A 25,358-nucleotide genomic window follows, 5' to 3' on the forward strand; every position below is an offset into this window, starting at 1 on the left:
TATCTCTTTTAGTATCTTAATTAATTTTTAAAACTATCTTTTGATACTATTTTCGTTTCACATAATCAAAGTAAATGTCCGCTTTATCTTTCCATCAAAAATGTTTCATAGGACGATAGTTGGCGATGTTTTATTTAGTTATTTTTCTAATGACCAATTTTGCAATTTTTTCGAAGTCATCTCTATTTCTTTTTTTTTTTTTTTTCCTTCCCTAAATAAGTAAGTTTTAATCATTTAATTTATACCGTGCGGAAATCGAACCTGCGACTTTTGGAATAACATGTCTTAACCCTCCATTACCGAGAAATAGCTAACAATATGAACTTTTATTGTTTTATTTTTCTAAACTTAAATAAATTATTCCTTGATTAAATTTTCATCGATAAATTTTCTAAGTGTTAGGTAATTTTAGTTGCTTTTCATTAAAAGAAGATAACAAAACCAATGACGCATTTTCAATGTATTTGAGTAGCTCTCGTAGAGATAGCACCTGCAACTTTTTTTAACTGACGAAGTCTGTCAAATGAAAAAGTTCAGTTGTACTGGTCAAAAACACGAACGATCATCTGAATGAACGGATCATTAAAAAGAACGACATTGTTCATTTGAGCTCCAAACCTCTTTTACTTTCGTTACTGAAAATTGCTTAGAATTGTGATTTTTGACGTAAATTAAGAAATTCTTTGCCTTGAACTTCTCTTCTTCTTTTCTAAGAAAAATATGGAAATAAATTAGTTTTCTTTCGTCTTAAATTACGCTTTTATTTTCATTTTAAATACTGTTGACTGTTCAATGTATTGTTTATTTCTGGAAAAAAGGGCAGCAAAATGAAGAACCGCCCTGGGTGGCAGAAACTGCAGCTAAGCTTCTAATGACCTGTTGCTTCCCTATTTCAAAAAAGGCAATTTTGACAATTAGCAGAATATTTAAATATGCCAACTATATAATTTTGCACGGTCCCCCCCCCCCCCCCCTTTAACTATGCGTTTGGTATATTTTGCATGACCCAGGACAATGCGTCTTCCAAAAAAATGGGGTAGTTTTTTAACTCACAAGCAATCGTCCACTTTTTTTTAATACGTTCAATAAATTTTGTGTTAATTCTAATAACTTTTACGTTAGCACTATAAGCGCCCCCCCCCCTTTCCCTCAGGATTACACTCATGGCAAAAAAACTGTTATGTCTATTTAAAAAAAAAAACATGTGTTTGCAAAGCAGCTAGATCCGTAAAAAGGAAAGAATAATCTGAATGTACAAGAATGAAAGCGGGAGCAATGTGCGATGCGAAGTTCCGAAAATAAACACCAAACACTTACCGAGAGCAACAGGAGAGCGCAGTCTCGGAATATCAAAAAATAACTCGAACTCCCATTTCCGCGTTACTGGGAACATCTCGAACCCAATGATTGTTTAGTGGACAAGATCATCAATCCTCAATTATACACAATCTATGTGTGTATTGTTGAAGGTCTCATGAGAGTCGTGAACAAAGGCTCTTGGGAATATTTAAAAAATTGTTGCCAAAAATGACACTAGGTGGCACGACCGAGCATCTTTTGAGAATCGAAGAAATAAAGGAATTTATCCCTCTCCCTGCGCACAAAATGAAGAGAAAGAAACCGAAACTTCACTGCTTAACCCTTTTTGTCTTTTAACCCATTAATGATCATATCATTTTAAAGAAAACGGTCATAAAAGCACCAAAGGTCACAAACATGTTTTTCATAATATTTCTAAATGAATAGCAATAAAATTTAAACAAATTATATTTTACATTTTGGGAAGGACCGGTAACATGATTTTAACCTTTGTTTTGGAAAATAAAGTTGTATAGCATTAGTTTTTGAGGAACTGCTGAAATTAGACCGTTTAGGCATCTGGGATTTTTGCCTGCAATTTTGTGAATATATTGCATTAAATAAAACAAAAAAAAATTAACCTGCTTCCAGTGAGGATGAGTTCTCATATTCCTAGCTGCTGCGTCTGGAATACGAATTTCCTTACAAACAGTATACAGACGTCTAGCAGAGAGGGCCCTTTATGCACGACGACCAGTTCAGGGCGTTCCTTTGACTGCATCAAATAAAAAAGCCCGGTTGTTTTAGAGCCGAAGTGATGAGTCGAGATTTACCACACAGGGTGATACTCGTTAAATCTTCATCTGGAGGGTGCGAGGAACTCGCTATCATCCCTCCTACGTAACAGAAATCGACAGATTTCGTGGCAGAGGAATCCTTGTCTGGGGGTGGCATAATGTTGGGCAGTCGTACACCACTGCACGTCTTCGATGCGGGTACTGTCAATGCACATCGCTAAAGGAATGATATCCTTGAAGATTATGTGAGGTTGTTCCGGGGTGCTTTTGGCCCAGAATTCCTATTTATGGATGAAAATCACGTCCACACAGCCCAAATCGCTATGAGTTTCTTGAGGAAAAGAAGACTGGCCCTCGAGATCTCCGGATCTCTCAATCCTATTGTACATGTTTGGGATGGTTTAGAAAGAGCCATTGCACAGCGGAATTCCTCTCCTAAAACCCCAAGAGTTAAAGCCGCGCTTTTGGAAGAACGGGTTTGTTGCCCCAAGCATTTATTAACAACCTCATAAACAGTATTAAAGCTTCATTATGAAGCTTGTATAGCAGGGCACAGTCGTCACGCTCCAAAAAGACCGAATTTTCCCGAGATAAATGCTTTTTCCTGATTAACACTTTTTGATATGTCCTGTTTCATAATTCCTTATTCAAATATTTTCCATGTTGTTATGTTTCTGTGTTCTTTCTCCCATTGTAGTATACCTCTGTGCCAAATTTCATGGTAACACAGAGTTTTTCTGTTTTCGCAGATTTTATGTTTGTGACCTTAATTCTCGACATGAGTGTACACTGTTAAAACTACAGGTTACATTCGGCACCTTTCAGGGGTGAAACGCTTGTTCACTAGCGGCACCCAATACGGAGCCGAAATTGCACCTCTAACTAGGGTGAAAAACAGGCACCTTTCAAAAAGTAGGCAGCCGGGGTGAAAAGAATGAACCTACGGAGAGAGAAATGGCACCCTTACTGTAGATCCTCCTCCCCCCCTCCCCTGTATTGTGTGCTTTTTTTTTTTTTTGAATATAACTGTGTTTTTTTTTTTTTTTTTTTTAATAGTTTTGTTTTGATTCATGATAGTCTACGTTTTGCACACTTTTCACATTGCATGAATTCAGTACTGGAAATGATTAAAACTTGTAATTACAGCATTTGATCATATTTCAGAGTTTTCAACATAGTTAAGGAGTGCTCATTGCTTTAATTCATCTGATCGTTCTCTACATCAGTGTTTCTCAACCTCTTTTGACCCACGGGTCGGTAAAAGCAAATGAAAAACATTGCGGACCTGTGAAATTTTTATCCTTTTCTTAAAAATAAATAATAATAATTATAATAGCTCTCGGGGCGGTAAAAAAACTTGTGAAAAAACTCTGCGTACTGATAAGTTTTTTTTTTTTTTTTTTTTGCAAAGTAATATTAAAAATGAATAAAACAATAAATATCTACAGACTTTATTTGGTATCAAAGAGTTGTCACAAATATATTTAAAGTTAAAGACGAGTAATTATTTCAATAATCATAGTTAAGTTAATGATTATTTGTGAGAAATAACCGCACCGAAAGTAAAGCGTAGATGTACTTATGAATTATTTACATGAAGAGCCAAAAATATTCTGGGATATTAAAGTTACGGAAAAACAAAATCCTTTCTCGAACGTTAAAAATTTCAATCAAGAGTAACAATAAAATAAAATGCATATGAAATTTTTCGACAGTTGAAAAACCTAAAGAAATAAGAAATTCCTAACGCTAAAGAAACATTAAACGCTAACAGGAAATGATTCAAACACTTGAACGAAAAAGAAAAAAAAAGCTAGACGGAGAGAGATTTCCTTTTTATTTTTTGCGCTCGCTGTTGTGTAGTAATCTACGAAGCACAAGAATCATTTTTATTTAGGTTCTCACTTGTTGATTAGTGATAAATTGCGGTTATTATTTTGGTGATTAAATGTTGCTTATCGAGTACTCAAGAAAATAATGATAGATATATTTAGTAGCGTTTTGAATGATGGAAATTTCACGACAGTAACGGTCAACTGAAAATCAACAACTAACGGTACTACGGTATCGTAACGGACTAACGGTAACTGAAAAGCATTAAACGTACTTTTAACTATGTTTGAAAGCCCTAAAAGCTACAAAGTGATCAAAAGCTGTACTTACTTGTTATTTTAAAGAATTATCCTAGAAAAGTTGAGATTTAATCCAATAGTGTACTTCATTCAATGTGAAAGACATAGAAGCCACGCTTAGATGCAACCTATCATTCGTCCGCCATATTGAAGTGGTTGAATGGTGAATGTATGCCGGAAGCGCATGCGCTAGCAAGTCATTTTGCGATTGCTTGCTGTTTTGGCACCCCTGTCTACGATTGTCTGCTGTTTTCGCACCCCTGCTCTACTTCCTGGCTAGTATTGCACCCTTGGGCCTCATGCTTTCACCTTAGGGGGAATATATTCACTCGTCTGGAACCTCTGGTTATAACAGTGTATGTAAATTAAGTGCTTGTACAACATACGTATTCATTTTTCATTTTGGGTAGTTTTTTTTTTTTCTTTTTAGTTTGAACTTTATACGCTTAAGCCCGGAATCATTACTTCACGAGAGATAGAAAACGAAGTTCAGCCCGTGATTTTGACGCGAGTCCACGGGAAGAGGAATCCGTCCGTTTTCTAATATGTTTTTTCCACGTGATGGAACAAAACTATAGGAGACTTTTGCGCTACTCCAAATTTGTATTATGTGATGCATTGCTATGCAATTAAGTTAAGTAAAGGAGGGTGGGGCACAGTGAGACGAAGCTATTGTTTTTTTTTTTTTTTGCAATTTTTAATTATAATATGTAAATAATGCTAGAGTTACCGATGAAACTGCAGCAATCGACCTTGTGGATTCTGAAATATGAAGTTGCTGCTTGTGTTTGTAATCAAATGATCGTTATTTTTCTGATTTTAGGCAAGCAAAGTTTTTTTTTTTTTGACTCTCGTATGTATCGATTTATAACATTTTCGTTTATGAATAAAAATTAGTCACTTGATCATTTTCATTGTTCTACCTGTGCAACTAATTAAAACATTTAGGGTAGGTTTTAAACGAAATACTTAAAACGTTGAATTAGAAGAAAAAGACGGAGTGGGGTCGAGTGAGACAGTCGTAGTTGGGGCATTGGGGCAGAGTGAGACAGTCCCACTGTGTCCCATCCTGCATTCTAATTCGAAAGGGATGTTTTTTAAAATTTATTTTATGATTTAAGAGTTTCCAACTTGCTGTCTATGTACTTTGGTTTAGTGATGATGTTAAAATACCTGTAAATACTTTACAGGTATTTTAACCTCATCAAAAATGCGAGTTAAACCACGTAAGGCGGAAATATGGACATTTTCAGACGTTTCCATGATAAATTCATTTGCAACTAACCTATTGGTTTCAAGTGGCATTTCAGATTAAGTAGGTCATAATAATCTGTAAATTATTGATAAAACTGATACAAAACAGCTCTAATGTAGCAGTGAGTGTTTTCTTAGATTCTTAGAGTTTCAGAGGATATCCAAAAACCTAAGAGAGAAAAGGTTGAGCAATGAAGATAAAGCATAAAAAGGGTTATATTATTGCAAGTGATACTCCTAGAAAACAAATTTTAGAAAAAGAAAACACAAAAACTAGAGAAATGAAAAGAAAAAATGTCGAAAATATATATAGAAAAAAAGTAGATTTATTTGACACAACTGATGAGGTAGAAAAAATTAAACGGGGGATCCGGTATTTTATCAGACTATGTTAAAATGTGCGAAAATCTATCTTTTGGGTTTGAAAAGTTGCGTGAGACACTTGAAGGAAACTTTGTTCTTATAGAATTTGCTATCAAGCAGAAATACTTTTATGTTGGAAACGCTCTAATGGCAGCTGATAACGATGGAGACTTGTACATTAGTTTTTGGCGCAAAAGTAAAAGCATTTTGGTTACATTTATTTGACCATCTGTACCAGATGTTTCATCCGTTCTGAATAAAAATATTAAACTCTTGATAAACAGCTCCGACGAAAAGAAATGATACAAAGCGAAATCAATGTTTTTTGTGGTTTGAAAATTAAATTTTTATTTAAATGTACGATGAAATTTGAATTTCTTTTTTTTTTCATCATGATTTAATTTTGATGTTAAATATTGAACATAGTATGATTCACTTAACCCTATATGCTGCCTCTCAGTCCCCTGTATGCTGTCTCACTGTGCCCCAAGCGTGGGGCACAGTGAGACGAAATTTTACGTACGTTTCCTTTTTTTATATTATCTCAAAAAAATTAAGTAGTAATGAAGTTTTTGCATCTCAAACGCTGCATTTCAAATCCACCTTAAAAATTTTCTTATAGAATCAGAGTTTCCAAGTTTCTTAAATTTTATACTTTTCGTCTCACTGTGCCCCACCCTCCCCTAATGTTTTTCAATTGAGATATGCCAAGTTAATGATGTAATGTATGACAAAACTGAGTGAACACGAAAATAAGTGAATGAATGAACAAATAAGTGAAATAATAAATGTAGAAATGTTTATGAATTAGTTAATGAATGAATACGTAACTGATTTAATTTTTAATAAATGAATGAAAAAGTGAACTAATTGAACTTTTTCTCATTTCCCAGCATGCACTTGCCAAATTGTATTGAACTTTTCTAATGAAAACGTGCCTAATATGAACTAAATAAATAATGCCCTGAATATCAGTAAATCTTAATATTGAAAATGTCAACAACGAATTGTAAACCATTTTAGTAACTGAAAAATGTTTTTGATAAGTCGCAAAATACAATTTCCAATTAATTGCATTCAACAAATATATCTAGATAGGTGCAAACAGAAAATATATAACGGTTTCACTTAATGCCACATCCTTCTACTATTTGTTTACTGATTTAGGGGCTCATTCAACTCTATTTTTTTCGATTCAATCAAATTCTATTAAAGTTCAATATACGCCTTAATTATTGCTTTTTTTTTTTTTTTTTGAAATGCATCTTTTCTTATTTTCGTTTCTGAAAACAAGCCAAAAAATACCTTTTAAAACTGTCAGTATGTTACTGAAGAGGAGTTTATGCTTTTATCTCTTTAAATAAAATTTCAAGCTAATTTCCCAGACAAAAAAGAAAATTCTTTACCTTCCATGAGAGATGTATTCCAAAACTAACTGACCAGTGCGAAACATTCGCATTTGATAGCAGTAATTCAAAAATGCAATTTTTTATCGTCATTTTTCAAAAAACAGTCACACTATGAATTGTTTGTTTATTTTTCGCCGATGATGGCGAAAAGTAGAATAAAATACCTTACTTTTGTAAGCTTAGGAAATAGAAGAAAAGCGTCAAGAAAAACATTCATGATACGGCGATTTACCATGATAAAATAGGCATTTTCATTTCTGATTTTAATACAACAATACAACTGTGGTTAAGAATTCTGCATTGAGTTTAGATTATATGTTCTCAGAACTGGTGGATTAAGTTCAACGACAAAATGCACCATGAGTTCGAACTCACGATGTTCGCATTCCTAGCACTATGCTCTATCCACCTGAGCCACACGGCTTCGCTCGTGGTGCAAAAAAATGCTCGATTAAAAAAAAAAAAAAAACAGTATAAACAGATTTTTTCGAAAAACCAGCACGATGTGAGTTTTTTGTTAATTCTTAGCTGAAATCGGCGAAAAAAAAATCTTCAAAATGATGCCTTACTAATGATACCTGATCAAGTATTGAGAAAGTTATTGTGCTGTCACAAAAAAAAAAAAAAAAAAAAAAAAAACACCTCCGAGAAATAACATAATTTACTGTTGATATTATTCGTAAGAAATTGAACTCGTTAGGTATCTTTGTTTCATGACTGAACTTCACTATACACTTTAAAGTCTAGAATAATAATTTTTCTAGGCTTTACGTATTTCTTAATAAGAAATATTATGTGCGTTACTTTTCATAAACTGCTTATTCAAAAAGTAGAAATTTTTTCTTTAAAATTACATTATAATTTAATTTGATTAATGTTTTATTTGTTAGTCTCATTTCTTGAAGATTTTCTTTTATAATTGTAAAAATTGTTATACAAAGGCAGTAGGAATAAATGTGAGTAGTTGACACTAATGCATATTTTTCCAAGAAATGTTATTGACCTAATGTGCATATTCAAGCAAAGTGGAGTTATAATTCTGACAAAATAATTTTTGCAACAATCAGTTACTTCTGTCAAAATTATTCTGACGATTTAATGTAATTTTTGCAGGCAGAGCAACAGTTTCTAGAGATAGCCAAAAGAAACATACCCATCCTCTATTGTTTTAGTGAAGATGATAAAGTAGTGGAAAGATAATTAACTTATAACGTCGCGTAGAACTGCTTAATGCTCATCGAGAAAATATCTCCTTTCATGACAAGTATGGAGAACTTGAAAGACCTGGTAAGTAATGAGAATGGTACTTATTTCAGCTAACTCTCAAAGTTTAATTATATTTATACACATGTTTTGTCCCTTTTTTGAGCATACTAGTTTTTTTAAGCAGATATTTTTCACGCTACCTGAAATACAGTATCAAAAGAATTATAATTTGATTACATAATGTTATACAGGGTGTTTCTGAATTCTTGGACAAATATTTAAGGGGTGATAGTACATATCAGGACAAAAATATAATGACAAAAATAAGGGTCCCAAACATCTTCCAAAGGAAAAAAAGCGGCATTAAAGTTTAGGGTCCAAAGTTTCAAATGATCATAAAAAACGGAAAAATTTTTCGATTCGTTTGCGGATTTTGCTAAAATTATTCTTTTTATCAATATTTTCTTGAAAATAAATTTTGAAGATCTTGTTTTTAAAAATTCAGATAGAGAGGGCGCTTTAGACTTTGGAGTAACGAACAATTATTTTTTACCGCTATTTTTGATTTTCATTAGATTTTTTCTAATGCTTGGATTGAAATTTAAATTTTATGCTTAAAATCTGAATTGTTGGGAGTGATAAAGTGTAGTGAAAACTGAACTGTATTTAAAGGACAACATTTTTTTTTTTTTTTTTTCAATTCTTGCATAAATTGTTTTCAAGCGTGAAGTTTTTTTAAAGTTCATAAAGTATGGGAATAAGAAAAGAATTTTTACATGAAGTGTGCAGCATATATAAATACATATACATGTGTATGTATAAATTATACTGTACTGATTTTTTGCATGAAGCACCAAAGTTATAAATTGAACCTGATTAATTATAGCTGCCATAGCTTACAGCTATTTACTCTCTTTTTTCTGTTTTAGTATTATACCTTTGTAATCGTATGCTCTAAGTTAATAGTTTTACAAACCTTCCACTGAAAAGTACAACTATTTCAAACATATTACTTCGTATTTGTAGACTTGCTGGAGGGGGAAATGTTAAATTACTCAACTTTAAGTAAATAACTTTTCTCGCAGTCTGATCTTCAAACAATGATGATGACACCTACGTGGCTGTTGAAATATGCAGAAATCTTAAAATCCCTTCCACACTATACAACCAAAAATCTTTGGACATTTAAATAATCACATTTTAGAGAATTTCTTGAGAAATAAACCAATTGCCCTGTAACCTTTGTCACGTAAGTTATACTTCAGTTGACATTTTCTAATAAACGTTAAGGGGACCGTGGACCTTGAAAGCTTTTTCTTTTGTTTATTAATTTTGAAATATGAAACTGGGCATAAAAGTTAGTAAGTTTATTAGCATGCAAAATATCAAGCCAAAAAAATGCAACGATATAAAAATTTAATTAAAATTAAAAATTTTGAAATTTAAAATAAAAATTTTAAAATGCTCCATGCGACTCAATTTTTGCGCTTTTCTCAAACAATTTGCATTTTATCAAAGAACAGAACCTTGCCAAGAACTTTGGGTATCCATTTAAGAATTGGTCCATTAATTAACTGCACAGTATTTTTTTTTCGCTTAAAGCAATAGTTTTTGTTGCGAATATTACATAAAAATCAAAACTTTAATATTTTTAAGCAACATAAAATTCTCTTAAACCTTAATGCATACCCAGTTTTATCAAACTACTACCAAAGTATCCTATTCTGAAATTTGAAGCATATCGAACAAAAATTAAGTCGCATGGAGCTTTTTTCAATCTGTGTCGCATCGAATTTTTTTAGCCCGAGATAAATGACGTTAAAGTCTAATTTCACCTACATTTCATGTTCTTCGTATTTTAATACCTCTTGAAAGATATTTTCACGATGACTAAATATTTGACATTAATACCAATGTAAGAATTTATTGAAACTTAGTTTACATATTAAATACTTAGTTTTACTTAGTTTTTCGACTTTTTTTACATGTTTTACAGCCATTTTAATGGAAAATACGCTCTGTTTACTTTTTTTTAAACGCATATAACTTCGCTATAAAACATCAGATCAACAAGAGGTTTTTTTCATACGATTCAGCACACTTCATATATTGTTACTTCCACGGAATAAAAAATAATATTTTTAACCGATTTGAGCTATTTGGAAGGTCCACGGTCCCCTTATCAACCGTTTACTAAGAGGACCAGCAACAAATTGAAGAAACCGATGACTCTTCATCGTAAATGGCGGCAAATATGCGGTAAATTTCAGAAATTAGTTTACTTAAATGTACACAATGATTTTAGATTTTCGTGAAGTATTACTTATATTCATCATAAAGATATAACCATTTCTTTGAAAAATAAAAATTTTGTTTACATGTTTTCGGTTCATAACATGCAGTTTTTCAATACCTTATAAACGTTTAGAAAAGTTGACAGCTTACAAGAGAAACATTATAGAAAAATTTTAAACAAAAGTTTTATAAAATTTCAATTATGAACATATGAAGCAATGACATTCTCGTTGCACATGCGCGAAGGATAAATATTTATGACTTTCAAAACTTCGTAGTTAAGTAGAGGTGGCAACTTAAAAAAAATTAATAACATAAAAAAACATAAAAAGATATCGGTGTCCTACGGATAGGTGACGAATCGCGAGAGATCGTTCACAAATTGGCTACACTTGCTTGCAATCGTTCAATATCATTCCTAAAAAAATTAATTTGTGAACAATTCATTACGGTTCATTGAGTTTTCGAGAATGATTGAAATTCATAAGATCACAGATATCTTTCTAAGTTTTTACGATATTTAACTGGAATTCAAAGTCGGCATATCTACTTGACTACAAAACTTATAAATAATCCAGTTGAATAATGTAAAAACTTATAAAGATATCGGCAACCTCGTCACTCGTAAGGGATCGTTCACAAACACCTTTTTTTTTCACGAATAATACTGAGCGATTGCATGCAAGTGTTGAAAATTTGCGAACGACTCCTTACGATTCGTCGCCTATCCGAGAACAATGGAAATGTGGCTAATATGTCACCGATATCTTTTAAAGTTTTTTAAGATATTCAACTGTTTTTTTTTTTTTTTTAAATCAGATGACACCTCTATTTGGCTATGAATTGTTGCAAGTTTTGAATTGTTATATCTTTCTTGCATATGCAGAGAGCAACGAATTGTTTTGAAAGTTCACATTCCATCAAATCTATACTAATAACATAAAGCTGAAGAGTTTGATTGTTTGAATGCGCAAATCTCAGGAACTACTAGTTCGAATTGAAAAATTCTTTCTGTGTTGAATAGTCCATTTATTGAGAAATGCTATAGGCTATTTTCTTTTAAAAATCATATTGACCGAAATATTTGTAATTGCAAATTAAATGTTTTTTGATTGTTTAGTTCTATCAATTCCTAACAGGTGGCGGCATAAGCTTAGTTCTACGAATTCCTTATAGATGGCGGGGTAAGTTGACTCATCGAGAGGGCGCTGGCTTACAGTGTTAATAGCTGTGAGGAACCATGCCGCGCTGCTCAGACACGTGGTCAGCGAACTGATTTTTTGAATGCGGTTTTTTTTTTTTTTTTTTTTTTTTTTGATATTCAGGTACATTATTTGATTTTTTAGGATTTCTGTATTGGGTTTTGTTTTCCTTATTTCATCAACATTTGTTTTTGTTCTGATAGTTGCAGATAGTTACTTATCTAAGTAAATAATTTGATTTGTCGTATTATTCAATTGTGATTGTTCTTTATAACGTTTTTACTATATTATTGTTTATTTGGCGAAACATTTTAAATTGAAGAGAAAAAAAAACGTTTCACTCGATAAAGAGCAGCGTGCAAGGTTACAGTAGCGTGGTTGCTTGGTGCGTTAAGCGATGAACTATACAGTTGATGTATTATTTTGAGTTTTAAAGCTGCTCTTAATCTTTTTATGTGTTTTGGCGAATAGCTTTAAATTCCAAAGAGACTTTAATAAGTTTTTTTTTTAAAGGTGTGCACTCACTTTAATTAAAGAAACGTGATCATTTCCCATCACAAGGGAGAGGGGGGCGTGGACATTTTTCTATTCAACGGACATCCTTTAAATTCCTAGCACGGGCATCGCCGTGCGGGTACTGCTAGTTTTCAATATTTTCGTTTCAAATTTTAGTATAAAGTTTTAACTTCATACTATTAAGCATGAAAGTTTGGTAAGGTTTTGCAGACTGCTCTACGTGCTATAAACCAAAAACATGTGAATAAAATTGGTATTTTGGAAAGAAATGCTTTTATCTTCGAGAATATACAGTGGCTCCCAAAAGTGTTCGTGCACCTACGACTTTCAATGAAATAGGACTCTATCCATTGGTTAGAATTAATATTTCGGAATATGTATTTAATTATAAGATCTATGATCAATTTTCAACAAAACTACATGAATTTTTTTAAAAAAAATATTAAAACTTAATTTTTTAACAATCAAAAACCAAAAAGTACCGGAAATTTTATCTCACAAAAGTTTTCGTACACTTTTTAAAATGTCTATATATTATTGAATAATCTAACTTTTTATTAAGTTATTATTTAGTAAAATATCATGCAGTATCAACAACACTTTTTAGACGTCTGGGAATAGATTTCATTATTTTTTCTTTTTTTTTTTTTTTACGTAATTTCTGAGTAAGTGTTCAACCACACTTCGAGTCTTACTGTTTCTAACTCTATTTTCGTTTTGAAGCCGTAAATTCGTAATCTAACCTCCAGATATCTCTAAATATGTCCCATTAAGTTTAAATCTGGCGATTGAGGAGATATTTCTAAGCTTAAGGACAATTTTTGAGTCACCAAACGCAAACGTGTGCTTCTTATCGTTATCTTGATCGAAAAAAAAAAGTTGTTTCCGATTACCAAATTTTGGGCTAATAGTTTAAAATTGTTTTTTAAAATATTTAAATAAACAGCACGATTCATTATTTCATCAAAAAATTCCAAACTATTCAGTTTTGGTGCTGATATGCACCCTCACACAAGAACACCTTCACCGTCCTGGTTTAACTGCTCCATCTAAGTTCTTAAGGTTAAGTTCCTAATTTTTTCTTCTATTTACAAATATACAACAATTAAACCAAAAATCTTAACTTCATTTCTATCTGTAAGTAAGACGTAATTTCAAAACGTTTTGAGCTTATTTATCATTGATTTTGCGACGAAAAGTGAAAGCTTTCTGTTTTTTGCTGGGCCAAGAAAATTTCTGCAGGAAGAGGTCCCATTTAATCCAGCTAATGAGAGAACTTGGCGAACAATTTTAGGTGAAAATTAAGTGTAAAAATTTTCATTTAACTCTGCAGAAACCTTTACAGCAATCAAATGTGTATTTTTCATAAATTTTTTAACTGTAAATCTTCGATCACGCTTTGTCAACTTCGCCGGTTCATCTTTTCTTATCTTGTTTTCGGTCCGATTATTTTCTTTAAAGCATTTTATCAAGCACTTTACGCTTGAATGGAATAAATTAACTAATTTAGAGACATTTCAAACCATTTTACGGATACTTTGAGGAAAAAATTCAAATTTCGAATGGTGTTTGCTTTTTTACAAATACCAGCCATTTTAAAGTAATAAGCACAATATTAAGGAATAAATAAACAAAAAATTAAAGCCAAATGACTTTTAAGGGTCAACACAATGTAAAAATAATAAAAAAACGACATATGATAAACTTTAATCATGAATTTATTCGAAAATATTTGAGTGTACGAAGACTTTTGTGGCGCAATATTTCGCTGTCTCTTCGTTTTTTAACCCATTTCAAAAAGAAGATCCGTCAATGTTTTGAAAAAACTACAGGGTTTGATTTAGAATGACATAGGAATAATGTGAAAAAATATTGGACTTTATATTCGAATTCAGTTTTGCGTTATTTCGATTTTACTAAAAAATTTCAAAGTGTACGAACACTTTTAGGAGCCACTGTAGGTCATTTTTTCCCCAAAATTTATAAAATAATGGTATGTAGTAAGTAGATTTACTTATAAAATTTACAGCTTATTCTCAACTATTTAAAATATAAGATTATCAAAAAACTGTGGTTTCTTCAACTATTTGCTGGTCCCCTAAATGAATGGGTGATTTAACTTTTATCTGAAAGTGTCAGCTGCAGCACCTTTTATGTGACAAAACTTACAAAATAGTTATTCTCTTATTTCTATAGAAAATGAATTTTTGAAATTGTCCCAACACTTTAGGTTATACAGTGTATATGGTCCTAGTACCTAGTCTTCCTCCACCAATTGTTTAGTTTCAAAAATTGCTGCCAGTGTGGTAATAGTTTCCAACTGACCCAAAATACCTTTTAATTTTCATATTATGGTCTGAAAACATTCTGTTTGCCTGATATAATTCATTCCTTGAGACAGCAAATAAAGTAATAAATTATTTTGAAATAAAAAAAGAACCGATTTCAAAATACAAAGAGGAACTAAAAAGTAAAATATAATTGGTCATACTTACATACGATTTCCTCCCCAAACGTATAAATCAAATTTATTTTACAATTCCAGTACAAAAATCAACTAAACTAAACGCCTAATTATAAAATAAACACTGATTTTAATTACTATACGATGAATTATTTTGGTACCTACACTAATTATATACGATCTTTTTATTTTTAATAACCATTTGAAGTCGGGGCCTCCTATAAACTACTGCTTAACGTAACTGACAACCCATCAAATCCTTGAGTTAAATACTAATTTAACAAAGCGCGATAGTTTTAAAAACTAAAACCTACTCAGTTACGTTTTCTCTTTACTTGGCCCCGTTATAGATCAACACCACACTAGAAGCAGAGTATCTACTGTGATGTTGTTTATGAAGATCAAAATACTACTAGAGCAATGAGATACTAAATGAATTTCCTGTTTGCTTCAGAGGAGTCTTTATTCAAACTTTGCGATATGACTAATAATGATTACTACAGGGGAAATATTTAGGGGGAGAGTACTCCCTCAAAACAAGAGCCCCCTAAAAAGGAAAAATGCCCTCAAAACACCCCCTCCTTTAAGGGGGCATCCCTGATTAATATTAATGTTTTATGGTACTTTCTTTAACACTGATTAAAGAAAGTACCTTTGTTTTATGGGGCACTTTCTTTACCATTGGATTTTATATTTAATCGTTTAATATTGAAATTAAATGAAGTTTATTGTTTTTTGCCCGTAACTTTTTCTAAAGAACAAATATGGTGAAGCAAAGGTTTGGGACCTAAATTAGATCACTCCTATCTATTATACAAAAAAACCATAAAAAATCTTTCACTAAGAATTTACAAACAACAAAGCGCGAGTGTGAAATTTGAAGAGTTCCCTCGATTTCTCGAGGATCCCTCACACCCGGACTTGAAGACTATTAGACGACCGGGAGAAGTATACCGTTTCAAACAGAAAAAAAAATAAATAAATAAATAAATAAAAAAAAATCCTAATCGGTCCAGGTGTCTTCTAGTAATCTGTGTGAGCATAGTATTATAAAAAAAAATTCCAACGAAGTCTGTTAATGAGTATTGCCATAACTGTAAATTGAACTGACGGCGTCATGAAATATTAAATCTAGAATACTCGTTAAACTTCAGAAATCGAACACCAGTTACGATATATTTATTAAGGAATATGAATGGTAATCGTCGGAGGGGGCGGGGGAGGGAGTTGTCTTCAATTTCCCTTGAATTGAACACTAAATATTTCAGTTTTGAAAAATATTAAAAAACAAATAAAGCTTTAAAACTAGTTATTCATTAGCAAAAATTTTTTTTATATTAAATTAATTAATTCAATTACTTTCGTAGCAAAATACATTTAATTTACTGATTTGCTACATGAGTAATAAATACATTAGTAAGACTATAAACGTGAAAAGCTCCGTGAAAATCAAACATCCCGATGCGTGAGAATTAAATATTGTTCAAGACAAAATTCCTCCGTCGAAAAAATGCACCGTTCAAGCCAAAACCACATGACAAATGATGTATCGCGCAGCTGACGAAAGCTGGTCTACGTAGCCGCAACGCGTATGAAATTTAAAGTTTCTTAGATTTCTCCGAGATCCCTCATCAGATCCCAGACAAAATTAACATGTGACCATCTAGAAAGTATACCCTTTCGAACAAAAAAAGAATTTTTACAATCGGTCTAGTATTCTTGGAGCAATACGAAAATATATATAATACTTTTCATTTAAAAAATTGCATTAAAAAAAATACTTACAGTCTGAAAAAGTAAAAATTGATAAATAATAGAACACAGACCTTCCCTTAGCCCATCCATAATAAATTTTTCTTCTAATATAATTTTAACGCGAAAAAATAAATGTTGAAGGTTTATTGAAAAACTCGAATGCCCTAAACAAAGACAATCGAATCATCAAAGTGTTAAGTTCCGACGGCTGGCAACTTTTTATGAATAGTTTCAATGAAAAAAGAACACTTCCACATAATCGTATGTTTATCCACCTGTTTTGAGACTTAAGGCCAATACCAATAAGTTAAGTTGATATTTCGACTTTTGGCCAGCTTTTTGGCTCAAATACCCCTCTGTACGTCGGTTGATGGAAGTGTTATGACGTCAATTCGAAGCGGAATGATTCCGTGCGGATGGCGGAATAAGCTTCATAGTTCCTTATTTAACTTTAACAGTCATAAATTCCTCCAAAAGTAGAGCACTTATTTTTTTTTTTTTTAATCTATCGTAATTACACAACAATATTTTACAAACAGAATAGATTTTTGTGCATGGGAACTTTTTGTCACGTAACTTCTTTTTGGACATGTTTTTATAGCTTTGTCACGGACTCAAAACGATTTAAAGTCATTAGGAAACTCGGAAGTCATTAAAGTTTCTAGTCACCTCTAGAACTTAAGTAACGTTAAAGCATTACTTTAGAAGAAATTATCGGTTACTAGAAAGTAGAATAGAATCTCAGTTTCCTCTAGGCCATGTAATGAGAATCGGCGTGTCAAAGCCAAATACCTTTCCCACTCTCTAGACTTTTCTCCATCTGGTTGTCATGATTACGGCACTCTGAACTTTTTCCCCACGTTGCTTCTGCAAATGCTGTGTGTTGCAGAAGCAACGTGGGGAAAAAGTTATTTCCAAATGCATAACAACCGGGAGGGAAAAAGGTGGAGAGTGGGAAAGTTATGTGGCCTAGATATATCTACATACGCCAATTCTCAATGCATAGACTATAGAAATTTTCTAGTAGTACTATCTTTTTTTTTTTTTTTTTTCAGTATAGGAGTTTTTTTCTGAGGTTTCTTAAATTATTCATTTTATTTTTTATTTTTAATTTTTATTTTGTGTTTTAGTCTCGGCTTTTCACCTTTCTTATAGGCTCAAAGTACGGAACACATACAGAAAGAAAAACTACAGTACCAAGAAAAAAAAAATACTTTTGAAGCGAGGGCTGGAGTACACCCGAACCTGCCACGTCAAGTGTACACGTACCAACCTAATCGACCACACCGCTCATCTAGTGAGATCACATTTTTATGAATTACGTTCAACAGTACGAATTAAATTTCAACACGGTGGGCTAAATTTCTCACAGTAACTCGAGTAGGATTTTTTTCTAAATTTTTCTGTTATTTGGTGATAAAAAAGAAATAGAGACAAAACTCATTGTACGAATCAATTGTGACAGTAAGGTTTTCAGTCTTTTCTCATAGCAGTAAAACGCTTTTGTAAGCTTTGATTTACTCTCTATCGTAAGAATTTCCAGCCTTAAAATTACTAATTTGTTTTCTTACAAAGTGTTCAACTGTGTCACCACCTACGTAGAAAAATACTACTTTCTATTTTATCAGCATAAGGCGAGTGAAAAACCTCAGATGCGTTGTTATGTTAATACGTTTTTGAAAAGAAGTACAGAGGTACTTTTTTTCTATTTTTCTAATGCTCAAGACTCGGAAAAGTATGCCGTAATTTACTTAACCAGGTATGGCAACATCGTGGAAACTAGTTACTGACACATTATTTCTTCTTGTTGGGAAAATGCAAGCATTTTTATTTCTACTGTCGCTGTTGCAAAATCAGGTAAGTTTTACTTTCTTGGATTTAAGCTATAAATTACTATCTAACATCGATGAATTAATTTAAATGCGCAAGTTTTTTAATTTCATGTAACTTTATCCCATTAGTACTACAATTTGTGCAAAATTGATTCTATTTAGAAGTACTGAACACGCCTAACTGTGAAGTAAACATATAGTCAAAACATGTAAATATATTTTAGAGCATGGATATTGGAAATGAGCTAATTAATAGAAATTAATGTTTGTGAGGTTTTGTTTAAGTAATATTTCAATGACATTTACATACACCAAAGAATGCACTTAAAAGTTATTTTTCTGCTGATGCTATTATATTTTTGGTGTTAAATGTTTCTTAAGTCCAGTAAACATCATTTACATTTTTTAGATCGCCAAATGTGTAATAATAGCCTGTTATCTATAATTATCACAAAGTTCTTTTTAAAATCAAAACAATCGACCTTTTGCGTAAAACGGATAAAACTTAAGAGCGGGCACAGATAATGGTTACGGGGGTCACAAACCAACTATAGTTGACCAAAAAAGTCCTAAGTTGCGTTTTTGAGACATGTTTTTGAAAGATTTGCCTTGAACTTGAATAATTCGTGCACTTCTGACCCTTCCTTCCGAAATAACTTCTTTAAGAACCATAAGCTAAATCTGCCCTTGCTATAACTACTAGTACATTTATGAACTGCGTTACATGCTCTTTATTAAAACAGTAATTACTACCGAGCTACAGTTATTCTTTTTGGTTGATTGGTAGGCTATGATGATTGTTTAACCACGATTCTGTTTTGTCGTTACCAGAAATAAGTCCTTTGCCGTGTATCGGACAATTCGAAGAAAGTAGAACAGAAATGTTGTCTGATACACTTGTATCATGTAGAATTGAGATGAAAATCTTTCAAGACTTCAAGAAGAAAGAATAATAATTTTATAATATTTCATAATTGAGGAAGTGAGAAACAAAGGAACTTTTTTTTTCAAGTTTCGAGTAAAATGCGTTTAAAGTTCAGCTCCTAGGTAGAACTTGAAATTTATTTCTAAATCATGTATGACAGCAGCACCCACCAGAGCTACTATAGTACCCTATCCTAAAACAGAGGAGAGGTTCTCTTACCATTTGTACTGATCATCTCCAAATTTTTAATTTTGGCACGTACATCCTTTTGCTTCTCACTGCCGCAATTCAAAAACTAAAATCGGAAATAATAGTTTGTAAAAACAGTTCTTCTGAAGAAGAGGATTAGAACTATCTGCTAGTTAGTTCAAATTCGGGTAGAATCTAAGAATGTTTTTTTGGATAGGGTTGACCGATGCACGTTTACCCGAATTTTTTTCAATGATTTTTCTAATTTTTATTAGAACTTAGGAAAACTAACTTAGTAAATTTTAGACATGGCGATTTTATGAAGCAGTTAAGGGAGTCAAAATTGGTACATTCAGTTGTTGCTCAGTTTGTGTTTTTAACGGTTAAAAAAATTACTTTTGTGTCCAAGTCGGTTGCGTAAGATTGCCCCGGACACGGGGCACGTTTACACTTATTTATTTTGACACCTAATGTGGTTCCCCCGATAGTGTTTTGAACATAATGTCTTACCATCGTTAAAATAAAGCAAATTTATTACAGTCTGAATAGTGTATGAAGTAAAAGCTGAATGGGCATGAAGACAGCACTACGTGATTGTAACTTATAAAATACGAATTTGTAACTCGATTTTTAAAAAAATGGTGATTTTCAAAACTAAATAGCATGAAAATGCTAAAGGTTTAAGAGAGTTTGGATCGAAAAAAGCGTCGGGGCCCGTTTAGAAGTAAGACACCGTAAGAACGCGCGTAAAGATGCTCTGACGTCAACGCGTAAACTTGCCCCGTCGCCAAGTTTGGGTTTGTTTTTACGTAAAAAAAATTAATAACATTTCAGTTCATACAAGTACAATTCTCAAAAAAGGATAAAATTTTGCTAGTTTTTATATATTTGTTCTTTCTTAAATAAGTATCATTTATTCACAATAAGCTTCAAAACGTTTAACACAAACGTACTCAACTTGGTAGAAAACAGATTATTATTTTTGCAATCTAGACCGAAGCTCGACTGATGCTCAAACACTTATGCAAATATGTGCTAGAGAGCAACATCAATCTGTTATGATTGTTGGCCCTCCAGTTATAATTCGTTTTGAAAAAAGAGCACTGCGTAAACGTGCCCCAGTTGTAGACCGGGGCACGTTTACGCAGTGCTCTTTTCTCAAAACGAAGAAAATGCCTTTGCTATAACATGTTTTTTTAGTTAAAGTGTGGGGAAAGCTGGGAGACTTATGCCATTATGTAGCAAAAATTATAAATAAAAGAGAAATTGACGTTGAAGTAAAGTATGCGAAAAATACTTTCGCCTTAATGATGCAGTTTCTTGATGAAACCACTAGCAAGAAAGTGACACAACTCCAAAAAAAAAAAAGTTTTGAAGAAAATCGAGGTTTTACGCAATAGTAGTTTTAAGTAATTTAGTCTCAAATATTACAATATGCGCAAAACCATTATAATATGTTTACTCGACAGCTTTTGTTGCCTAAATTAATAATGCCATACTTAAAGTTCGAAAATCTTTCTTCTAAATTCTGAAAATTTAATGGTGTTTCAGTATTGGTAATATCGTTTTTACGTCAGCTATGCAATCTGACTTAGTTTTGTGGCAAGAATATTAGATTTAGATTTTAAATCAGTAGTTAGTAAGTTTTTTCAAAATTTTGAGTTGTTACTTTCTTTGCCATGGTGCGATATTATGCTGTCCTTCCCGACACTGAAACGTTATGTCTATGCGGCTCGTGAAGGTAGAAAAAGAACTAACGAATAATTTACATGTTCAAAAGTTTTGAACTTATGGTTATATCCTTTTAAGTCGTTTCTTTCCTATTTATTATCCTTCAATGTTTACATTAATATTGCTTTATTATTTTCAATGCATCCAACATTATTTTGCAAAGAATATTTCAACACACAAATGTGCGTAAGCATTATAGATATTTTTTGGTTCTTTACGAATGAAATAGATAATTGTGGATTTTGTTTGAATTTTCCATTTTTTCGCCATTCGATTGACAACCAGCGGCTTAAAAATATTAACATTATTTCTTTAATGAAATTATAAGTAAAGATGCGTATTTTAATGAATCAGGATCTATAAATGTAATCAAGATGCTTTCATTTCACTGCATTTTTTTTTCTAAACAGTATTTACATATCCTCATATATAAAATAGCAAAATCACTGATCCAGTAATGCACGGAATTCATCAACAGTGACACTCGCACCATAGCATGATAATTTGATTATAACGAACTCGGTCACTAGGAACTCGGTCATTAGGAACTCTTTTGCCTGAAGGATATTATAGTTAAATACTGTCTGTATTAACCTACCACTTCCCCTGTTAACCTAATTTATCACAGGTTAGATATTGTGAGATAAAATTATCTCGTAACTCTTTTATTTTGTTCTTCGTGCTCTTCCATTTTCTTTACTAGCAGTTCAATCCTCCGTTTTTTCCCGACAATATCAAAACAATATAGCGCATTAAACTCTGATATTACGACCTCGGTTATTACGACCACTGTAACTACGAACTTGGTCACTACGAACTCTGTTACTACAAACTCTGTTATTACGAACTCGGTCACTAGTCGATTATTCAGGATCATTCGAGAACTCGATTATTACGAGTTCTCGATTATCAGATCTCGAGTTCTCGATTATCAGATCTCGAGTTCTCGATTATCAGATCTCGAGTTCTCGATTAGCGGATCGCGAGTTCTCGATTATCACTACTTGAGTTCTCGATTATTGGATCTTGAGTTCTCGATTAACACATCTCGAGTTCTCGACTATCTCTTTCCAAGTTCACGAGCGATGGACTGCTCGAGTTCTCGATTATCACTTTCCGAGTACTCGAGCGATCAACTGCTCGAGTTCTCGCTGTGTGAACTTCTCGAGATGTTGAGTTTTCGAGATGTCTATCACTGGAGCAGTGTATTTCTCGATCGATTTGATAATCGAATGAACTTCTCTATAGTTGACTTCTGGAGTGATTTAGTTGCAGGGGCGATCCGTCATTTAGGGGGTCAGAGGACTGGTTCTGAAAAGTTAATTTTTTACATATGAATGGGCATGGTTTTTGTTTTCCGAAAAAAATTGCATTGAGTATAAATTAGGGTGGGTTGAAAAAAGGAAATTTTTGATAAGCAACTTCTAATAGCAAAAAAAAAGTTGTGTATTGCCATCCTAAACATGGGAGAAATAATTAAAAAAAATAGTATTTGTGTCTTCAGATCGCGCATTGGCAGCTAAGTTTGAAAAAAACATAAAAAATGATTTTTTTTTCAAATATTTTTGTAAAAACACAAATGTTCAAAACATTTGTTATAATCCCTTTTAAATGCTTCCTTTTAATTGTCTATTAATATATCTTTGAAATTATTTACATTCCTTTACAGTTTTTATTTCGCGCATAAGCCGCAAAGTTACGTGAAATCAACCAGAAATCGACTTTTTTGGCTTATTATGTATGCTGCAGTATTTCTTCTTTTAGATCCCAGTTATATACATACATTTTGCAGTAAATGTGCACTATACAGCTCTTTGCTGGAACTGCAATTATATAATGTTGCAGTAACAACCCAGAACCCATCCCAAGTTGGTGGTTGCACTTAGTGTTCCACCCTGCAGTTCCCAAGAAAATTTATTGACAGGACTTATACATTTGCAAAGTACGTAACTTACGATCATAATAACTATTTAGTTTTAAACAAGTTTCTACGTTTTGATCAAGGTTTGAAGTTGGACTTGTGACTCAATTTTTGCATTGAAGATCGCGAGCATAAAGGTTTCACATTAATCCTTATCTTGTCGCATCCCAAAACTACCAACCAACTTAATAACCCATTTCACAGCCGGATTGTAAAAAAAGGAACATTTACTTATTTATGGGTAAAGCATCAACTGTTTTTGTCAAATTAAATGTTATTAACTTAGAAAGAACTCGGTCGGAAGAAATCGAAGTTTTTGAAACTGACTTAAAAAGCGAACAAAAGTTTTTGATATATAAGGTAATTCCGGTACTGATGCCCCCCTTAAGGAAAAAGGAGCTCTAATATAAATTGGGTATTAAAAATGACAACGAAAGTTTATGGTAAATACAAAATAGTTATTGTTTATTAATACTAAGTAGTTTTTTTGTACAATATTGTACATTTTTTAAGTGAAAAAATAAAATTGTGACAGTACTACATTTGGCCATCTCTCCCGAAGTTCCGGGTGAGATGCCTCACTCACATGGGAGAGATGCCCTACCCGTAAAAATCAGTTATTTTTTAAACATAAAAAGTTTAAACAATGGTCAATAGTTTATAAAAAAAAATCAATCGTTTATAACACATGAAATGAAAGCTATTTCGAAAAAAAAAGAAAAATACAACCTTAGCATTAATTTATAAAATATGAAACTCTCATACACAACATATAAAATTTATAATCAAACTCAAACTATTGCAAAATATTTCATTTTTTTCCCTATATATGAAAATTTCAAATTTACATTTTAGAAAGTATAATGTAAAAATATTACGAAATAAGTGGAATTTTATTCAGACAATATTTTTCTTTTTATTTTCTCTAATTTTTGTTTTTCCGCAAACATTGCAAAGATTACCATACATTGTGCATGATTCATGTAACCATTTTTGGCACTTTACGCACTTTATCCAGTCTACTGTTTCTTTTGTCAAATAATAGTTCTCCTCACATTCGAGGCAGTTGTTTGTATGATCACTTCCGCCGGTTTCAATGGGTGTGTCCATCACCAGCTGTTTTGACGCTTTGCTTAATTTGGCAGCGGATTTTAGCTTTTTTTCTTTGATGTGTTCTTGGGATGTAATAACCATAGCCGACTGTTTCTTTCTTTTTCGGCATCTTTCCTCTAACTTAGGTACAGGTGAAATCTGGTGCAATAACTTTGTCGGGGTGGATGTCAGGTCAGATGATTTAGAACTTTCGGACTGTTCACAGGTCGGTTTCATTTCTTCACTGATGGAAAAGAAGTGGTTTGGAATCTCTGCTTGGTTCAGAGGGAAAATTCCCGTCTTTCGAAAACCATTAATAGCAGTGTGAACAGAAGCTGCCCTTTTCCAGGCTCTACCAATCAGTTCTGCAGCTTGTATTCTCCCAATGGTCCTTCCTGGATGATTAACAATTCAATTCCTTGCTTCCTTTTTAAAGTAGTGTTTTAGTGGCTTAAAAAAAGACCGGTCAAGAGGCTGAAGAGCTTGTGTGGTATGGCTGGGCAGGCAGACAACTATAATATCATTGTTGTCTGCAAATTCCAGCAAGTCATAACAGTTTAAGTGCGATGCGTGACCGTCCAGAATTAGTAAAGTCTTTCCTTGGGGTTTTCTCGGAACAAAGACATCTTTAAGCCATCTGAAAAAAATATCTATGCTGATGTATGAGGATTTTTCGTTCATGAACACCATAGATCCAGGTGGAAGACCATCAGAAAACTCTTTTTTTTCCCGAACGCCTTTAAAAATAACTGAAGGGGGAGATATTGTCCTTCTGCATTGCAACAAGCAATAACTGTAATATTTTCTCCTCTTTCTGTAGACGTCAAAACATGAACATCTTTTGCCCCCTTAGTAGCTACGACCTTTCCTGGAACGTTATTTAACTGACAGCCGGTTTCATCCATATTATAAATACTTCCCGGTCTTGTAAAGAATTCATGTTCCTCAAACACTTCCGAGAGAATTTTAAAAAAAT

General features: G+C 32.6%; 1 protein-coding gene across 2 annotated transcripts in view; it reads right to left on the reverse strand.

Annotated features, from left to right (window-relative positions):
- Positions 1 to 25,358, reverse strand: part of LOC129219394 (ankyrin repeat domain-containing protein 50-like) — a 57,409-nt gene that overhangs the window by 25,363 nt on the left and 6,688 nt on the right. The window contains exon 1 of one of the 2 annotated variants that reach the window (XM_054853781.1): positions 1,318 to 1,463. The exons of the other annotated variant lie outside the window; for it this stretch is intronic. Within the exon in view, the coding sequence (XP_054709756.1) occupies positions 1,318 to 1,393 (76 nt within the window). The 5' untranslated portion in view covers positions 1,394 to 1,463. Of the gene's footprint in view, positions 1 to 1,317; positions 1,464 to 25,358 lie in introns of those variants that run through there. 2 annotated transcript variants of the gene reach the window in all.

The sequence above is a fragment of the Uloborus diversus genome, chromosome 3 (assembly GCF_026930045.1).
Source record: "Uloborus diversus isolate 005 chromosome 3, Udiv.v.3.1, whole genome shotgun sequence".
NCBI classification, from domain to species: Eukaryota; Metazoa; Arthropoda; class Arachnida; order Araneae; family Uloboridae; genus Uloborus; species Uloborus diversus.